The sequence below is a fragment of the Lissotriton helveticus genome, chromosome 2_1, assembly GCF_964261635.1.
Source record: "Lissotriton helveticus chromosome 2_1, aLisHel1.1, whole genome shotgun sequence".
In the NCBI taxonomy this organism is placed as follows: Eukaryota; Metazoa; Chordata; class Amphibia; order Caudata; family Salamandridae; genus Lissotriton; species Lissotriton helveticus.
This window is the reverse complement of record NC_136059.1, coordinates 597,421,566-597,439,156: the sequence shown is the minus strand read 5'-3', so window position 1 is coordinate 597,439,156 and position 17,591 is coordinate 597,421,566. Positions and strand designations below refer to the sequence as shown.

The window sequence follows — 17,591 nt, the reverse complement described above, 5'->3', positions numbered from 1 at the left end:
GTGTGACCTTATATGATAAGGAATATATTGCTTCTGTCATACGTTAAAAGGTTATTTCAAGTCACCTCAAAGTTCCAGGTCCTTTTAAAGGAATTCAACTTTTCTCCTTATTCCACTACATGGTCGCAGAACCCCTCAGTGACTGGCAATATCCTTATAGGGTACGGCATGGGGCATATTAACCAATATATAATGTGCTATTTACATAGTACTGTTGGACAACGATTATGTATGCATATGTGCTGTAAGACTAAAATACTGTTTTTGTTACAGCAAATGCACTGGGTTCCTTAGTTCATCTAGAAGAACTTAGAATTCCTTTTGGGAAAGGAATAAAGCAAGTAGCAACAATCATCATACAGCAACTCCAGCGACTTCCGTTTCTGCGCATTTTGAAATTCAATGCCAATTTAACTGATGAAAGCGTGATACAACTCGGTACGTTGTTTGACATTTGTTTGAAAAGCATGCCTTCATTCACAGTTTGACTGCAGGAAATAGTGCTCCTTGTTTAATTAATAATGCTCTTCATGCAGTGCTGTGCTGCTGATTGGAGCCAAGTCTATTCTATTGCATGTGTGTAAATTGTAAAATATACCCAGATATTACCCTTTCCAACATTTTATAGGGTTGACTAAGGACATATGTACTAGATCCCTATGGTAAAGTATGGAGAAATGATTTTATAAAGTGCATTATCCTGGCAAAAAAATTAAAAACATATTATTTGTTAAATATTATTGTAAATAATTGTTATATGTGTATATTAAATGTAAAATAACATAAAAATAACATAAAATGCTACAGTACAGTTTTGAAGTCATCGGCCGGAATGAAGGTTTTAATTTTTTTGAGATGGCGGAGTGTGAAGAGCGCTCCTTTGACTGTGGTTTTTATGTTGGAGGTAAGCTCAAGGTTATAATCAATAGTAATGCCTAAAGACTTAACTTAGTTGAAAGTGGCGAGAGAGCAGTTGAGGGCATTAAGGTCGGATATCCAGTTTTGTATGGGGAGAGGGTTGTTTTTAGGGGCGAAGAGAATTATTTCGTTTTTTTTAGGGTTGAGTTTAAGATGATTGTGGTAGAACCATTATTTCGATCTTGGACAGGGTGTCATTGAGGTGTAGGACATCAGAGTGTGATTTAATCTTATAGTAAAGTTGAGTGTCGTCAACTTAGTGGTGGTAATTGATTCCTTCTTGTTTGAGAATGAGGGTGAGTTCCATGAAGAGGTTGAAGAGCGCGGGAGAGAGAATGGATCCCTGGGGTATACCGGGGGCGATTGGAGTGGGGTTGGAAAGACAGTTCTCGATTTTGATTTGTTGGGTTCTGTGTTGGAGAAAGGAGGTGAACCATTTGAGGACATGGCCATTGAGGCCAAAGCGGATTTTGAGAGTGTTAAATAAGGCAGAATGGTTAACAGTATCGAAAGCAGCAGAGAGGTCGAGGAGAATGAGTAGGCAAGACTCACCCTTGTCAAGTGAGTGACGAATGTCGTCACTATATTGAGCATGGCAGATTCTATGCTGCATCCTTTTCTGAAGCCGGATTGCAGTGAGTCAAAGAGGTTGAACGTGTTAATGTGATTATCCAGTTGGAGCAGGGCGCACTTTTCAAGGACTTTGGAGAGAAGAGGGAGGTTAGAGATAGGTCAGAGGGTATTTAGGTCATTGTGATCTGCGTTGGGATTTTTTGGGGATGGGTGTGATTTGACCCAGTTGGAGGGAGGCGGGAACACACCCGGTGGTCAGGGATGAGTTTCTAATGGTGGTCCAGAGAGGGGCAATGATATGTTAAAGGTCTATGACAAGGTTAGAGGGCATATGGTCTTTGGTGTGAGAGGACAGTTTGAGCTTAGAGATGGTGTTATAGACTTCATGTTCCATGACAAGGTGAAAATTATGCCAGGAGGCATTGTTTTTTTGTTGCAGGGAGAAAAGGGTGAGAAGGCAACGGATGAGAGACGGGAGGGGACCTGGGGAGGATTGGATGAGGATGGAGGTTCAGGAGGAATGTCATAGGAAAGTAGTGGGTTGGGGAAGGAGGAATTTAAGAGGAAGGATTGATCAATTTTGGTGACTTTATCAGAGAAGAAAATGTGCAAGTACTTTGCATTTCTCGTTAGTGGCTATCAGCTTAAGGGGGGCAGAGGAAGTTTGGTTCTTGACAATGCTGAATAGTTCTCTAGGTCTATTTTTGGCCCTATCAAGCTGTGTGTGAAAAAAGGAGGCCTTTTCATTGAGGATGTGTTTTTTGTAATTGGACCTAGCGGATCGGAGGAGGGCTAGATGGGAGGGGGACGGGTGGTGCCTCCAGGTTCTTTCAGCCTGCCTAAGGGAGCGTCTATTGTTGTTAAGATCAGAGTTGAACCAGGATTTGGAAGGTAGGAGAGGCCTTTTCAGATTGGTGGAGTGGTGTGGCTCACTGGTTAGAGGCGGCAGACCCGGAAGCAGAGAACGGCCCGGGACCAGGGTTCAATTCCCGACGCGGCAGGGTTGTGGACCAGGGTCAGCGGACTCGATAATTCTCGCCTCGGTGCCTACTCTAACCAGGGATCACACTCGGCAACTCTGGGCATTAGCTTGCCTCATCTCTACAACGGCCCCCCACATTCGCCGGGGATGCCTGGTTTCACCTTGGAGATACCCAGTAGGGACCATCTCACAGGGATAGCCAGGATGGATTCCCCAGCGGTCTACAGCGCCAGGACGCCTCAGGGCAGCAGTGCGCTTTACAAGACACATACATTTACATTTACATTTACATTTGGTGGACGGAGGGATGTCCGTGTATTCGGAGAGGGAGTGCATGGAGTCATAATGTGTGTCCTGAGATGGTAAGGGGTCTTGAGGGGGGAGAGGTGAAATAACATCTGGATAATAACATCTTGGCTAAGGGGGGGAAGGCAGTTAGGAGAAGGTGAAATAGGTACAGGCTGTTGAATAATAGGAATTTCAGGAGGAGGGTGCTGGAAGGGGAAAGTGAGGGTGGGGGTGTGTCTAATAGTGGGTGGGAGAAGTCATAAGAGAGAGAGAGAGTTTGGGAAACTGGGCAAACTATTGTGGTGTTCGTATGAGGGAGGATTGCTAGAGAGGGGGTATTTGGAGTATTGGGTTTGAGAGTCATCGCACATAGTATAAGTGCCTGTAGGGTGAGGGGTCGGGGACAAGGCAGGGGAGGGTGAGAGGATGTCAATCTGTTGGGGGGGTGAAATGTTAGTAGGTGGGATGGAAAGTAGGTAGGATATATAAGGTGCCGAAGTGTTGTTCAAAGATGGTGAGATGGTTTTCAGAAGCTTGGATTAGGATGTTATCGGATTTGAAGATGGAAATGTCTATTTCGCCAAGGAAAGCAGGGGAAGGGGAAGTGGACAATTTGAAACCATATGGGATTTTGCATGATTTAGTAATGGGGAGGTGGCTGAGAAAGATGCTTTTCCATTTGGAGGGACGTTTGGAGTAAAAAATGTAGTTGGTTTTTATTATGGAGGAGAGGCTAAGGTAGATATCGACAAATAGGGTTTCATGATGACCAATAAGTAGTTTGTGTTTAAAGTTTTTCTTAGCGTTTTTGGAGAAATTGGGTGGGTAGAGGATGGACCAAGAATTCAGGCCATGTCTACTGATGGGTGAGTCCTGTGGGTGGATTCTGTGGTCTCTTATGATGGGGGTGTGTGTGAGGGGGGGCATGGTAATTGGATTAAGGATGCTAGGGGATAGTCTGCGGTGCCTACAGGACACGGGTTTGGCAGGGTCATCGTAGACGTCGTCGGGTGGCGTTCGTCGGGTGGCGTTCTTCGGATGGCTGCACAACACACACAGTCCTTAGTGCTGCGGGTCAAAAAACCTGAAGTCTTTGCTGTTCCTGAGACTTCATGAACAGGGGGCAAGCTCTACCACAAGCCCTTGGAGAGTCTCACCAATTCGGTTCCAGAAAGTCCAGCCCAGGCCTTTCACTGCCCAAGACAGAAGCAGCCACTGCAGGTCAGCCCAACAAAGCACGCAGCAAAGCGATCGTTCACTTCAGCAGTTTCTCCTGCTCTTCTTCTGTGCAGTCTTCTTGATCCAGATGAGTTGTAAAGTTCAGGGGTCTGGGACCCAATATTTATACACAAAAATATTTTGATTTGGCAGGCAGAGGGTGTCGGTGTCCGGCCAGAACCAGTTGCGCCTTCTCTGGGGTGAATTCCTGGCAGGAGGTGGAGACGGCTTTGTCAGAGGCAGACCAGACCCTTTGAGGTGCAAGGAAATCTCCTCCCTCTTCCCCCATCGTAACCCAGGTCTATTTAGCCATTTCCTGACCTAACTAGACTATCGGGAGCCACCCTGCTCCCTAGCCATCTCTCGTCTAAAAACCAGACAGGCAATCCACATTCCAGCAGAGCACATGGTATGACCAAGCGAAATAATACCCACTTTCTAAAAGGGCCTTTATGAACTGAGAATGAAAAGGGCACCCTCATTAAAGGCTGGGTCTTTAGACGCTGAGTTCAGGCATACCAAACTACCTTCACTTATACGTTTCTCGGGCTACGTACATGGTTCACACAATCCGTGCTGCAGGCCCACAAGTAGCGGTGGACTCACAAGCCCCGTCACCCGCAGTGCCCGTTACTGGGGACTGACAAGTAAGTCACACATCCAATCATAACGCAATTTACCACAGGAGCACCAGCGCTTTACCACTGATCAGCAGTGCGAAAAGCGCGCAGAAACGTATACCAGAAAAACAGAGTAAAAACCGTGAGGGCAGAAAGCAAAAACTCGGGGTAAACACGCCAAAAGATGCCAATTCTAACATATGGTGAGCAAAAAACACGATGGATTTAGGCCCAGATTTCTGTACTGGGGTCAATGTATAACATTGTTCTGCTTTCTGTCCATCAATTGTTCTTTTTGCATTTGCCATCCCGAGTGGGACAGGTATGCCCGGATATGGGTCCTGTGCTCTCCATGCCACTGGAGTCAAGCTATCCTGGCTGATGAGGGCTGAAAGCCTGAAACCGGTCCTAGGATGCTTGTTTCCAGTCCAGGGAGGACCTGGCCTGGCAGTTCAGGCTGGACTGTTACCATTGGGCACAGGGTCAAGACTGATTTGAAAATGGCTGGGTCCAAACTGGAATGGCATGGTGAGCAAAAACAACGATGGATTTAAGCCCAGATCTCCATACTGTGGTGAGTGTATGACATTGTTCTGCATTCTGTCCATCAATTTTTTGTTTTGCATTTGTCACCACGAGTGGGACGAGTATGCCCAGACGTGGGTCCCGTGCTCTCCATGCCACTGGAGTCAAGCTACCCTGGCTGAAAGCCCAAAACCGGTCCTAGGATGCTTGTTTCCCATCCAGGGAGGACCTGGCCTGGCAGTTCGGGCTGAACTGTTCCCTTTGGGAGCAGGGTCAAGACTGATATGCATATGTGGGGTCCAAACTGGAATGACATAGTGAGCAAAAAAGCTATGGATTTAGGCCCATATCTCTGTACTGGGGTGAATATATGACATTGTTCTGCATTCTGTCGATAAAATGTTCTTTTTGCAGGTGTCACCCTGAGTGGGATGGGTATGCCCAGACGTGGGTCCCGTGCTCTCCATGCCACTGGATTCAAGCTCTCCTGGCTGATGAGGGCTGAAAGCCTGAAACATGTCCTAGGATACTTGTTTCCAGTCCAGGGAGGACCTGGCCTGGCAGTTCAGGCTGGACTGTTCCCATTGGGCGCAGGATCAAAACTGATTTGCATATGACTGGGTTCAAACTGGAAAAGCATGGTGAGCAAAAAAACTATGGATTTAGGCCCAGATCTCCGTACTGGGGTGAATGTATGACAATGTTTTGCATTCTGTCCATCAATTGTTCTTTTTGCATTTGTCACCCCGAGTGGGACAGGTATGCCCAAATGTGTGTCCCATGCTCTCCATGCCACTGGAATCAAGCTATCCTGGCTGATGAGGGCTGAAAGCCCGAAACCGGTCCTAGGATGCTTGCTTCCAGTGCAGGGAGTACCTAGCCTGGCAGTTCGGGCTATACGGTTCCCATTGGGTGCAGGGTCAAGACTGATTTGCATATGGCTGGGTCCAAACTGGAATGGCATGGTGAGCAAAACAACAATGGATTTATGCCCAGATCTCCGCACTGGGCTGAATGTATGACATTGTTCTGCATTCTGTTCATCAATTGTTCTTTTTGCTTTTGTAGAAATAAACAAACAGCAGGGGGCGTGTATATCCCCCTGAAGAAGCAAATGAATGTTCTAGAGATGGTTAACACGATATGAAATAGGAGTGTATATCGCCGAGGAGAAAAGACAGGATGCCAAACTGTACCATATACAATCCTGAAAGAGGAGTGAGACCCAAATTCAGAGCATATCGCCATGACACGTGTGTCGGGTGCAATTTGCGCTCACGGTTACGGAAGCACATCGGTTACCATGGAAATGGAGAAAGGCAGGGCCAAAGATGGCCATCGGCGTCCTCACGCAGGCGTGTTGCGTCACAGCGTAGTGCAAGTCAAGAAGGAGCACACTGATACATGCTGCGCCATAAGGAGCGTTGCCAGGATACTGCGGTATACCAGGTCGTCAAGGAAACCTAGACGCTGAAGCACTGGAGATGAGTCACGTAGCAATGGCTGGGCTGCGTGATGTTTGGTGAGTTGAGCCGATACGTCAAGGGAAAAACGTCTCAGAAAGGAGGAACTGCACCAAAGCGATTAACCAGGCCACGGAGGAACCAGAGCGGAGACTGCCAAAACTGCCGTCAACTCTCGCCGAAGTCTTGGTGCATTGCCTACCTTCGTTCTGCTCTGCTCCCAGTACGCTGGACAGGGCTCGACCAGGAGGATGAAGAAGGATCTGCACGCTGGGCTCATTGAAGATCATCGCCAAAATGTAATATATACGCTGGTCCAGACTCGGTGAGTAACATAGAAGATCCTTTATTGTAGAGCGGAGGTAGGCGAGAGCGGACTCTTCCAAGCAGGAGACAGGAGTCTAACTGCCTTGGAACAGAATGTCAACTCAAGAGGAAACATAGAACAGGAATGTGAGGAGATTATTAGATAACTGTATTCTACAAAGACTAGACCATGTACTACACATTCCAAACCACTTTCAATTTACCAGCACTTTCATTAAAATAGACATACTTCTCCTTCTTCCTCAAGAATTGGTGGATACACTCTCTAGCACTCCCTCATATGCATCCAACTTTCAATCATCTTCTGTGTCAAGGCTGGACAAACAGTCAGCTACATTATTCTGGGCACCAGAAATATACTCAGCTGTAAAGCTAAGCTCCTGAAGATCAAGAACCCAGCCCCTAATTTTTGAAGAGACAGCATCCAACCCTTTCATCATAAAGAGTTCACACAATGTTTGTGATCCATTATTATGGTGAATGCCTCGTGCCACAAGAATTTGCTCATCTTCGTTATGACCCAAGCCATCGCAAGAGCCTCCTTCTCAGTGGCTGAATTATTGATATCAGCCTCCCTCAAACACCTGGATAAGAAGACAATTGTCTCCTTATCTCTCTCAGCCTCTTGCACACAACCTGTTCGATCAAATGACTTTGACGCTGGCAACAGTTACCACCCCAATGTCCTTGACAGGAACAAATTACTAAAGATTTGGTGCTGTGTGTATTTTTCCTTAATCTTGATAAACTCCCCTTCACACCCAGCATCCCGCCTTCATACTCAGCATGCTCTCTGAAAAAAACCTTTTTCTTCAATAGGCTCCACCCTTGGCTAGTCTTGAAAAGACAACCTTTGCATAAACTGGCTTTAAAATTCCACCATGACCAAGAAAGCAGCCCATCCTTGTTTTGGGTGCACTTGTATTACACTCTCAATTGTTTCTGCTGTGACCAGTCCAGGTTATCATCCCCTCTGGTGATACATAGATCTTTCCCATGAAAATAACACGACTTCTCAATTTCTTAACTGCTATAACCAGTCAATCGTATGTTTACAGGCAGGTGTTTTACTCTTTCTTCGTACAGCACTCAAACATATTTTTTCAGAATTGATTGTTAGATGGTAGCATGAATCAAACATAATTTCAATGCATCGGCATCTACAAACAAAGAAGTCTAAGATGAGTCTTGCAAAATTGATAGTTTTATTAGGTGTTTTTTTTCCTTCTACATACTTGTTTGAAACTGACAGGTGTGCACGTCACCAGAACAGGTTTCCTATTACCACCGTTGTTTGCCTAATTGGTGTGCCTGTCACCGAATACCTCACAGCACTTCACACAGTGAAGGCATCTTGCAGCTCTGTCGACCCCAATGACTGTGCTGCACTCTCACACAGGTACCGATGTGCTATCATTCTTGGAAGTCCGTCGTCACACCGCCTTATACTTCGTCTTTTTTCTTTTCCTCTTTCAGGCGGTCTTTAAGGAATTTATTTTTCCACAAACTATTCAGATTTGTTTAGTTTTAATTACATGGATGCCCTCAAAAAAGTGCAAAATCTTTTTAACAAATGGAAGTCTGTGCCTCATTCCATTATGGGAAAAGTAGTGTTGGTGAAAATATCATTTTTGCCACTTTTTATATTTTTTACTCTCTTAATGTCCCGGTCAGTATTTCTGAAACGTTTTATTCAGGTGAACACTTTAATTCACGACTTTGGAAAAATCCACATCCCAGCTTAAAGCTTAATTGCCTTCAATTGAATAAAGAACCTGGGGGCTGGCCTTGCCGCGTTTAAGGATATATGGTCAGGTTGCCTTTACTTTTTTCGATATTTATCTTCTGGAAACTAACAGCCTGATTCATGAAAAAGGGAATCTGCGATTCTCAAATAGCGATTAACAGCGAATCGCAATTTGAAAAGCGCAGATCGGCATTCATCATAGTTAGCGAGAAAAAAAAGCGAATCGCTCCCGGCCGCAAAAAGCGTTAGCGAATTACTAAAATCGCAGAAAAATCGCAATTACCCTCAAAATCCGTGTCGCTTTAGCGATATCGCTATTAGCGAGATCGCTAATTGCGCGATCGAAAAATACGATCTCGCTAGTAGCGAGATCGCTAAAACGGGAAGTCGCTTTTCAAGCACAGTGATGTCATCACAACCAGGAAGCAGGCAGTTCCCACCCCCATTCAGTACTGTTAGACTGATCTCGAGGCTGCAGCTGAACTGAGCTCCTACCAGGACACCTCCAAACCTGCTAATCCCACCCATTAGTGACTGCAGCAATGTCAGAGGAGCCAGCACCAGGGCCCAGTGACCCCGGGCGCAAGAGGAAGCTAAAGTTCTCCGAACAGGAGTTGGAGCACCTCATCGAGGGAGTGGTTGAGAACCACTCCAAACTATTTGGGAAGGACTCCAGGAGGGTGCCGGAGGTGGAGAGTCGTCGTATCTGGCTTGGGATAGCTGCTAAAGTGAACGCTGTGGGCGTGACACACAGGTCACTGGATGAGCTGAAGAAGCGGTGGTACGACCTCCGAGGTTGTGCCAAGGAGAGGGTGGCAGAGAGGCTGGACGAGACCCAGGCTACTGGGGGCGGAGATCCAACAGTCCCTCCCAACACCCCCATGGAGGACCGCGTGGAGGACACTCTGGAGCCAGAGGCGTGCATAGGGGTAGTCAATCTGGACTCATCCCGACCCAGCCAAGACAGCCAAGGTAAGTGGCATGCGACTGCGACCCTGTCCCCTAACAATGGCCATGGCCCTAGAGCCTCCCATATTCATGCCAAGTCATGCAAACCATGCACATTAGGTCATGCCCAAAAGCATTGTGGGACATGTAGTCTGCCCACAATGTACAAGAGCCCCAATGCAGCCTCACATGTCCCAAAGTACGCAATGCCAAAGCCAGGCAGGGAATGTCATCCAGCATGCATGTAGCAACTGCACGTGTGACAGATACATGCAATTAATGTACGTCCCATTACCCCCACAGGTGGCGCAGACAACAGCAGCGACAGGCTGTTCATTGATGATGCACGAGAGGATGCCGAGGAGGTGCCAACACCGACACTTCCTGCACCATCAGGCGCAGCACCTCTCCCCGCAGCCAGGGCAAGACCAACTGCGCCAGCACCAACCGGCGCAGCACCTCTCCCCGCAGCCAGGGCAAGACCAACTGCACCAGCACCAACCGGCGCAGCACCTCTCCCCGCAGCCAGGGCAAGACCAACTGCGCCAGCACCAACCGGCGCAGCACCTTTGACAACCACAACTCCACCACCAGCTGGGCCATCTACATCTGGTGCAGCTACTCTGGTGACAGTGCGCACACCCACTGTGGGCAGCCAGCAGAGCAGGCATGGCAGGGATCGCCAGCAGAATACAGCATGCAGCGGCAGGAGGGGGATGGCTGTGCGCGTGCCTGGCCTGAGCATTGAGCGGCACATGCTACGCATTCACCAACTGCAGGCACGACGGCAAGGGGCTATTCAGCTGCAGCTAAACAACATTGGCCGCAATGTGGCCAATGTGGGTGTGTATATTGAGCGCATGACGACAGCCATGGAGGCCAACACTGCTGCGCTCATATCGCAGCGAAACTCCGCCCGCCGCCGCCACCGGCAGCTTCTTATGCGGCTGTCAGCCTACACCCGCTCAAACTATATAATCGGGAATGCCACCTCCCAGCTATCACGACGGTCCCTGGCGCAGCAGCAGCAGCTGATCCAATGCGTTGAGGATGTTGGACGAGTGTTGGAGCAGGTCACCACTGCCGTGCTGGCACTCCATCCTACTGGGCCAGGCAATGGGGGGTGGGGGGGACACCAGTGAGGGCACATCTAGTGTCAGCAGCCTGTCTGCCTCACTGGTTGGCGTGTTACGCCGCAGCACCAGGCCCACTGCAGGGACACGTGCCGCCCCAGAGGAACAGCCAGAGAGGCGTTTGGGTGCAGCGCGCCGGAGGCGCAATTGAGTTTCATGTACATTGGCTGGGACATGCTGCTGATACAAGCATGTCCAGTGTTTTGTTAGGAGCAGTATGGCGCAATACTGCTAGCATTTGATGAATGGAGACATAACATTATTATTGTGCATTTAACAATAATATTTATTCCTGCATCATACATCTGCCTCCTGTCATTATTTCCATTGGCATGCAATTGTGATTTGTTGGGTGAGGGGGGTGGGTGCATTAGGAACTGTTCATTGTGATATGGTTGCGGCGTCTGTGTCCTTCAGCTGGGTTCTCCCCGCGTGCATGACGCACATGTGCAGGTGGCCGGTCGTCCCCTTCCGACTCACTGCCAGAGATCTCTACAGGTATCCTGCGCTTGGTAGCAATGTTGTGTAGTATTGCACACACAGCCACAATGCGGCAGCACACATCAGGACTGTAGTACATGGCCCCACCAGTCTTGTGTAGTATGCGGAATCTGCTTTTCAGTAGCCCAAATGTCCGCTCAATGCAATTCCTTGTGCGTATGTGTGCTACATTGTACCGCCGTTGCTGTGGTGTTGCAGGGTTGAGGTATGGGGTGAGGAGGTATTCACGGAAGGCGTAGCCACTGTCACCTGCATGAGAGGAGCAGAGGGTGAGTGCCTGTGCAGCGCAGATACTACATCACAGTGTGACATTGTGGGGCAAGTGTACTTACCAAGTAGGTGTCCTTCACCAAAGTCTCCCCTGGCCAGTCGTGTGTGGAGGCCGCTGTGCCAGAAAATAAAGGAGTCATGTGTACTCCCCGGGTACTGTGCCACAATATCCGTGATGTATGTCTTCGCATTGCAGACCATCTGGATGTTGAGGGAGTGGTAGGAATTGCGATTGCGGTACATGTACTCCGTTGCAGCTGGTGGGCAGATGTGGATGTGAGTACAGTCAATGCATCCTATCACATGTGGGAACTGCGCAACATTGTAGAATTGCTGCTTGGTCACATCCAAATCCTGTTGGCTGGTGGGAAATTTGATGTGCTGGTGTAGCTGGTTCAGCATTGCGTCAAGGAAACTCCGTAGGCAGCGGGACATGGTGGGCTGGGATATCCCCCCAGCAGCCGCAACTATCCCCTGGAAGCTCACGCAGGCAAGGAGGTGCAGGCTACACAATACCTGGACATGTGTAGGCACGGCATTGGTCCGCCTTGTTGGGTGCTGCATCAGGGGGTCAAGGTCCTGTATTAGTTTGATAATCATTGCCCCATTCAGGTGGTACTTTGCATATATTTGCTCTCTGGTTTGGCCCAGCAGGGTGACCCGCTGGCGGAATATCCTCTCCTGGATTCTGCGTCTCCTCCGTGCTGCTCGCTGTAGCCTTCGCCGCCTGACCACCATGTACAGTCCTGGCATTGTGAGACTCCTAATGCTGCTGCTGCATCTCCTTATATGTGTTTGGTCAGGCCTGCACCTGTTAATGATTGGGCAACGGTTATTTGAAAAAAAAAATTCCATGGCTTTGATGGTTACCACCTGCTTTGGGTTGTCCTTAATTTGCGCCTCGCAAACAGCGATTTTGTTTTTTTTCGCTATTTGCGCATTTTCATGAATACCGATAGCGATTGTATAGCGATTTCGCTATTTTATTCCGATTCGCTAATGCTCTCCTGCTGGGATTCTGCGTTTCTTTTAGCGAATTCGCTATTCAGTGATGAATGCCGATTTTGTGAATTGCGCTCGCAATAGCTTTATCGCAACTATTGCGAGCGCAATTTCTCTTCATGAATCAGGCTGTAAGGTTCTAAATCTGGAATTGCAATAGCCTTCTTTTATTAAGATATTTAGGCTCCCTAAAATTACATGTTAAAAGTAATTGAGGACTTCGCTTTTCGCACAAATTAAATTTTCAAGGAAAACGTCATACCAGATTAGCTGCAAATTGAACGTTGTGGAATTTTAGGAATGTTGGTCTATAGTGCAGAGTGAAATAATTTTGGGGACTCCCGATTTTAAAATTAACCTAGGCTGGAAAAATTGGGATCAGTTAGGGGTGTCACAAGATGGCGATGGGAGGGTATTATGGTTTAGTTTTATTAATATTTGTAACATTCTGCATAGACTTTACAAACACAATCTGAGAAGCATATGGTGCTGGTATAGGGGTTCTTGGCTTTACTGTGCAAACTTCTCGCCTTTCATCTCATCTAGATAAAGTTGAAAAGAAGACAGGGCTGAGATTGACTTTAGGTGACTTGGCGAGATCTCACAAATCAGTTATAAGCTGTTTAGAGCGAATTAGAGAAGGATGGAATTTAGTTTAGATACCAACAAATTGGGGCAGGTGGTGTGCAACACATAAGAGCTACGTGTCCATTTCGTAGGGCTTTCTGTCACTGCTTTTTCTTTCTTGAGTGGTAAACTGAATCCTGATATTCATACTATCCTATTCGGATATTTTGGAGCAATACTGTTTTGTTCCTCTGCCATCGCGCCTATTGTCACGAGCCCACCTGAGGGCGTTATAAGTAACTATCACAAGACTTGGTTTTCATTTGCATCTGCCATTAACATGCCCGTGATTAAGGAGCAGCAGCTCCTAAATGCGTAGGGCACAGAAATATCCAAAAGTGGATTCCGGTTTTACCTTAATAAAGGATCCTGCTGGAAATTGCAGGACTCGCCTGGACTTGAGTGTATCTTCCCTTTTTGGGCTATTTTTTGATGAAGTATTCCGGCCCAGTGGCGTAGCTAGGGGGAAGGGTGGGGCGGTCCGCCCCAGGCGGCACTAGATTTTGGGTGGCGGCCCGCGGCACTTGTGGTCCGTGGCGGCGGCCTTTATAATTTATTTGGGGACTCTGACTCACTCACGCTACTGTCAGTCATTACAGTAGTGTCAGTGTGCCCAAATAAATTATAAAGGTCGCTGGAACGAGACAGCAGTGCCGTGCGGCCCCCGTGTGAAGTACAAGGCAAGCGCACCTGCTTGTAAAGGCTGCCTACAGTGCACACACCACCACCTAGCCTAGTGGTGGTGGTGCAGGGCGCAACGTACCGCCTTTGTGGGTCCCGTGACATCCCAGGGCCGTCAATCTTGTAGTGCGTAAAAGCGCTCCCAATGACGGCCCTGGGTATAATGTTTGGCCAGCCCTCGCGCTGAAAAATAATGCAGCAGTGACATGTCACGCGGCGTGCCACTTTCAAGGCTGAAAACCTCGCTGCGCATGTCACTCGCTCTGGAAGGACTGTAGTGTAAAGGAATACAGAGAAATACTGGGAGGTAGGAGTCCTCAGAATATGTTAGAGCTTGTGGCGCCCGAGCTATCCCTCAGATTGCCACCCCTTGCATCTGCAGTCCTGTGATTGTGTGAGGTTCTCTCGACTCGAATTTTGAATCTCACCTCATTGTCAAATTTCAGGCACAGATATTTCTCACATGTATCATTGGAAGGCTAGTTTTACATTGGTCTATTAACTAGTGCAAGTAAGTGTTAACTATCTGAACTCGCAGTTGTAGAGGGCTGCACAATGCACCCCGGGCCACTCGCTTAATTATACTGGTGTGTTTTTTTTAAATACTTTTAAACATATTTGTAAGCCTGCCTGACTGTGACCGCTATGTGTGTCTCACAGGCTCTCCTGTGGCTTGCCTAGCAATCATGCTATCATGCACATGCTCACGTCGGCAGCCAGAGTCCGTGAGTCAGCTGACTAATGAATTTATGTTATAGGCCTGAGGCAATTGAGATTTGAGTTAGGGGCAGGGCCTTTCACACCCTCTCATTGTTTTGACCTATGTAACGAACGGCCTATGTCCTACCTCACCACTTGCACAGAGACAGAACAATTCTACAGGTGGGCCCAGCCATTTAAAAATCCTGCTCATTACAGTATTCAACACACTTAATGTAATGGGTCCCCTTCTTACATATCAGTCTGAGTTTTAATTGCTTGTTTATTTCAGTAAGTGTGTCATTGTGTGGCAGTCATGTGTGTTTATTGGCTCCAATTCACCCTGTCACACAAATCCAAATATGTATATCATGGAATTTTTGTGAAGAACATTCAATCACAACTTTTTTTTTACAAAACTGGAAAGGCTCATTCCTCAAAACATTGGGTTTAACAATAGCAACTCTTAACTCCTAAGGCTGCGGAGGTCGATCTAATTTGCCAAGCTCCCCCCGAAATCCAGCAAAGTCGTCAGACCGAGCTCGATAATTTGAAAGGTCAGCTCGAGAGTGTCTTGCACACTAGGCTTACTCGAAGATGGGAAGCTAGTAAAATCGCACACTTCGAGTATGGAGAAGGAGCAGGGAAGCTTCTCTCATGGAAATCCAAATCAGATCGGGTTAGGAACCACATCAAGGAAATTATCAGTGGGGGTATTACTCTCTCCTCGGATGAAGAAATTTGTGAGGCATTCCAGACCTTTTTTCAAGATATCTACTGTGAGGACAAAAAAGGTGGCCAACTCAAACGTCCAGAGCTGGCTTGAGGATATCACTCTCCCTTCCCTGAATTCTGAACAGCAGCAACAATTAGACCGAGAAGTCACTCAAGTAGAGGTTAGTGAGGCTATATCACACTGTAAGAACGGGAAAGCCGCAGGCCCCGATGGGCACCCAGCAGAGATCTATAGATTAATGAGTGATAAGATTGTACCCACCTTGACGACGCTCTTCAATCAGATATTACAAGAGGGTTTGAACCTCCCCGTCTCATGGAATGACGCCACAATAATTTTGATTCTGAAACCCGGGAAAGTTCCATCAAGCTGTGGGTCATATAGAATGCGGACTTTAAAATCTTCGCTTCAGTTTTGGAGGCCAGATTGGGATGCGTGGCGGGAGATATTCTCCATCTGGACCAGAAGGGCTTCATCAAGGGTCGGCAGTTATCAGACCTCACTTATGTTTTTATAGGGGCGATTGACCTGGTGTCTACGTACCCTCTCCCATTAGCAGCCATGACTCTTGACGCTACTAAAGCGTTTCACAGGGTGAACTGGATTTACCTGGTGGAAGTCTTGGAGAAATTTAACCTGTGGCCAGACTTTTGTCAAGCAGTTCAGTTGATCTACCACAACCCGAGGGCCAGACTTTTCGTGAATGGTAATACCACTGAGCCTTTTATAATCTCGAGGGGGACAAGGCAGGGCTGCCCACTCTCCCCTCTCGTTTTGACCTATATATAGAGCCATTTGCTCAACAGTTTAGGGATGATCCCAATATCCAGGTGTTTAAATATGGAGAGTGGGAGAGGAAGGGCACCCAATATGCTGACGATATCTGGGTCCTATCGGCTAATTTGTTAACAGCTTTCCCAGTGGTTATCAGGCAGGCGCAGGAGTTCAGCTTGGTCTTAGGCTATGAGATCAATGCCTCTAAGACAGAAATTATGGTTTGGAATCTTGGAGGGACACAGCACCAACATCGGATCAGCTCTAGAATGAGATACTTGGGGATCAACATCATGCAAGACATCACGAAGATTGCCGACATAAACCTGGCGGGGGTGGCCAAGGAGTGTCAGAGGTTGATGAAATCTTGGGCCCTGCTGCCTTTATCCATTCTAGGTAGGGTTAATCTGGTTAAGATGTCAAAACTCCATATGGTCACGTTTCTCTTTAATTGTATCCCCCTTCACTTTGAAAAATCTGTTATCGACAAATTACAGCGAGATATTAACTCAGTCATTTGTCTGGGCATATACATCATCAAGAATAGCATGGGAAAAATTGAGGCGGAGGAAAGAGAAAGGTGGCCTTGCACTGCCAGATCTTCAGTTTTATGCCTGGGCCTTTCAACTTACATACTTGCGTATGCTTCTGAAAATGCTGGTTGATACCGCAGCAGGGGGCATGTTTCTAGCTATGCTTAGAGGCGCTAATTTTCCTGAGGAGGGATTTTTGTTTAAATTCGGGACCCACATTTTTTTTTAAAGCTTACGTTGAAGGTCCTACACGGATTTGCTAAAACTTGGGTAAAACTTAGGGGATCAGCTGCACTTAGTTACTATTCTAGTCTGGCTCCCCTCTGGGACTCTCCCGGTGCCCCGGAGTGTTTGAGGGACAGGCTGGCAGTACCCCTGAGAGAAGCTGGGTCGGTGGTTTGGGGAGACCTGGTCTCCGATGGTATTTTGGTCTCATGGGAACAACTTAAAGATAAAGTCGGAGCAGGCCATTTGAGGTTTAAATACCTTCAACTGAAAGCTGGGCCCAATCGAAATCAAATCAAAAGAACCCTGTAGGGAGTGGCAGCTCCCTTGAACATCAGCTGGTGGCTAAGCCCTTGGAAGAAAGAGGTCTTTTTTTGGTATCAAGCCATAATCGAATCTGTGGACGGTGAATTTAAGCTGGCCGAGGAGCTGTGGGGGTGCTCCTTACCTGCACAAGATTGCGATAATTTATGGCAGAATTCATGTAAGACCTTATATGAGGTAGTAATCCTGCATGGCTTAAAAGAAACCACCTGTTCACCATTCATTTGGCTTATTTCTCCCCATTAAAACTTTCTAAAATCACTACCGACCACCCGGTGTGCTGCAAGTAATGTGGACTGGCCCCAGCTTCTGACACTCACATGTTTAAGGAACGTCCCGCCTTGGAAATCTTTTGGGATAGAGTTGGAAGTTTCCTGGCAAGTACCTTGGGAAGTCCGATCCATATCGATCTACCTTTGATTATCTTCGGTCATACAGATAAAGTTATGGATCCTCCTAGATCACTTCTTTTTTATT

General features: G+C 47.4%; 1 protein-coding gene across 1 annotated transcript in view; it reads left to right on the top strand.

Moving 5' to 3' along the window:
- Positions 1 to 17,591, top strand: part of LOC144818167 (baculoviral IAP repeat-containing protein 1-like) — a 1,283,508-nt gene that overhangs the window by 1,228,043 nt on the left and 37,874 nt on the right. Inside the window, exon 11 of the mRNA XM_078675291.1 lies at positions 274 to 438. Coding sequence (XP_078531417.1) covers positions 274 to 438 — 165 coding nt within the window. The remainder of the gene's footprint in view (positions 1 to 273; positions 439 to 17,591) is intronic.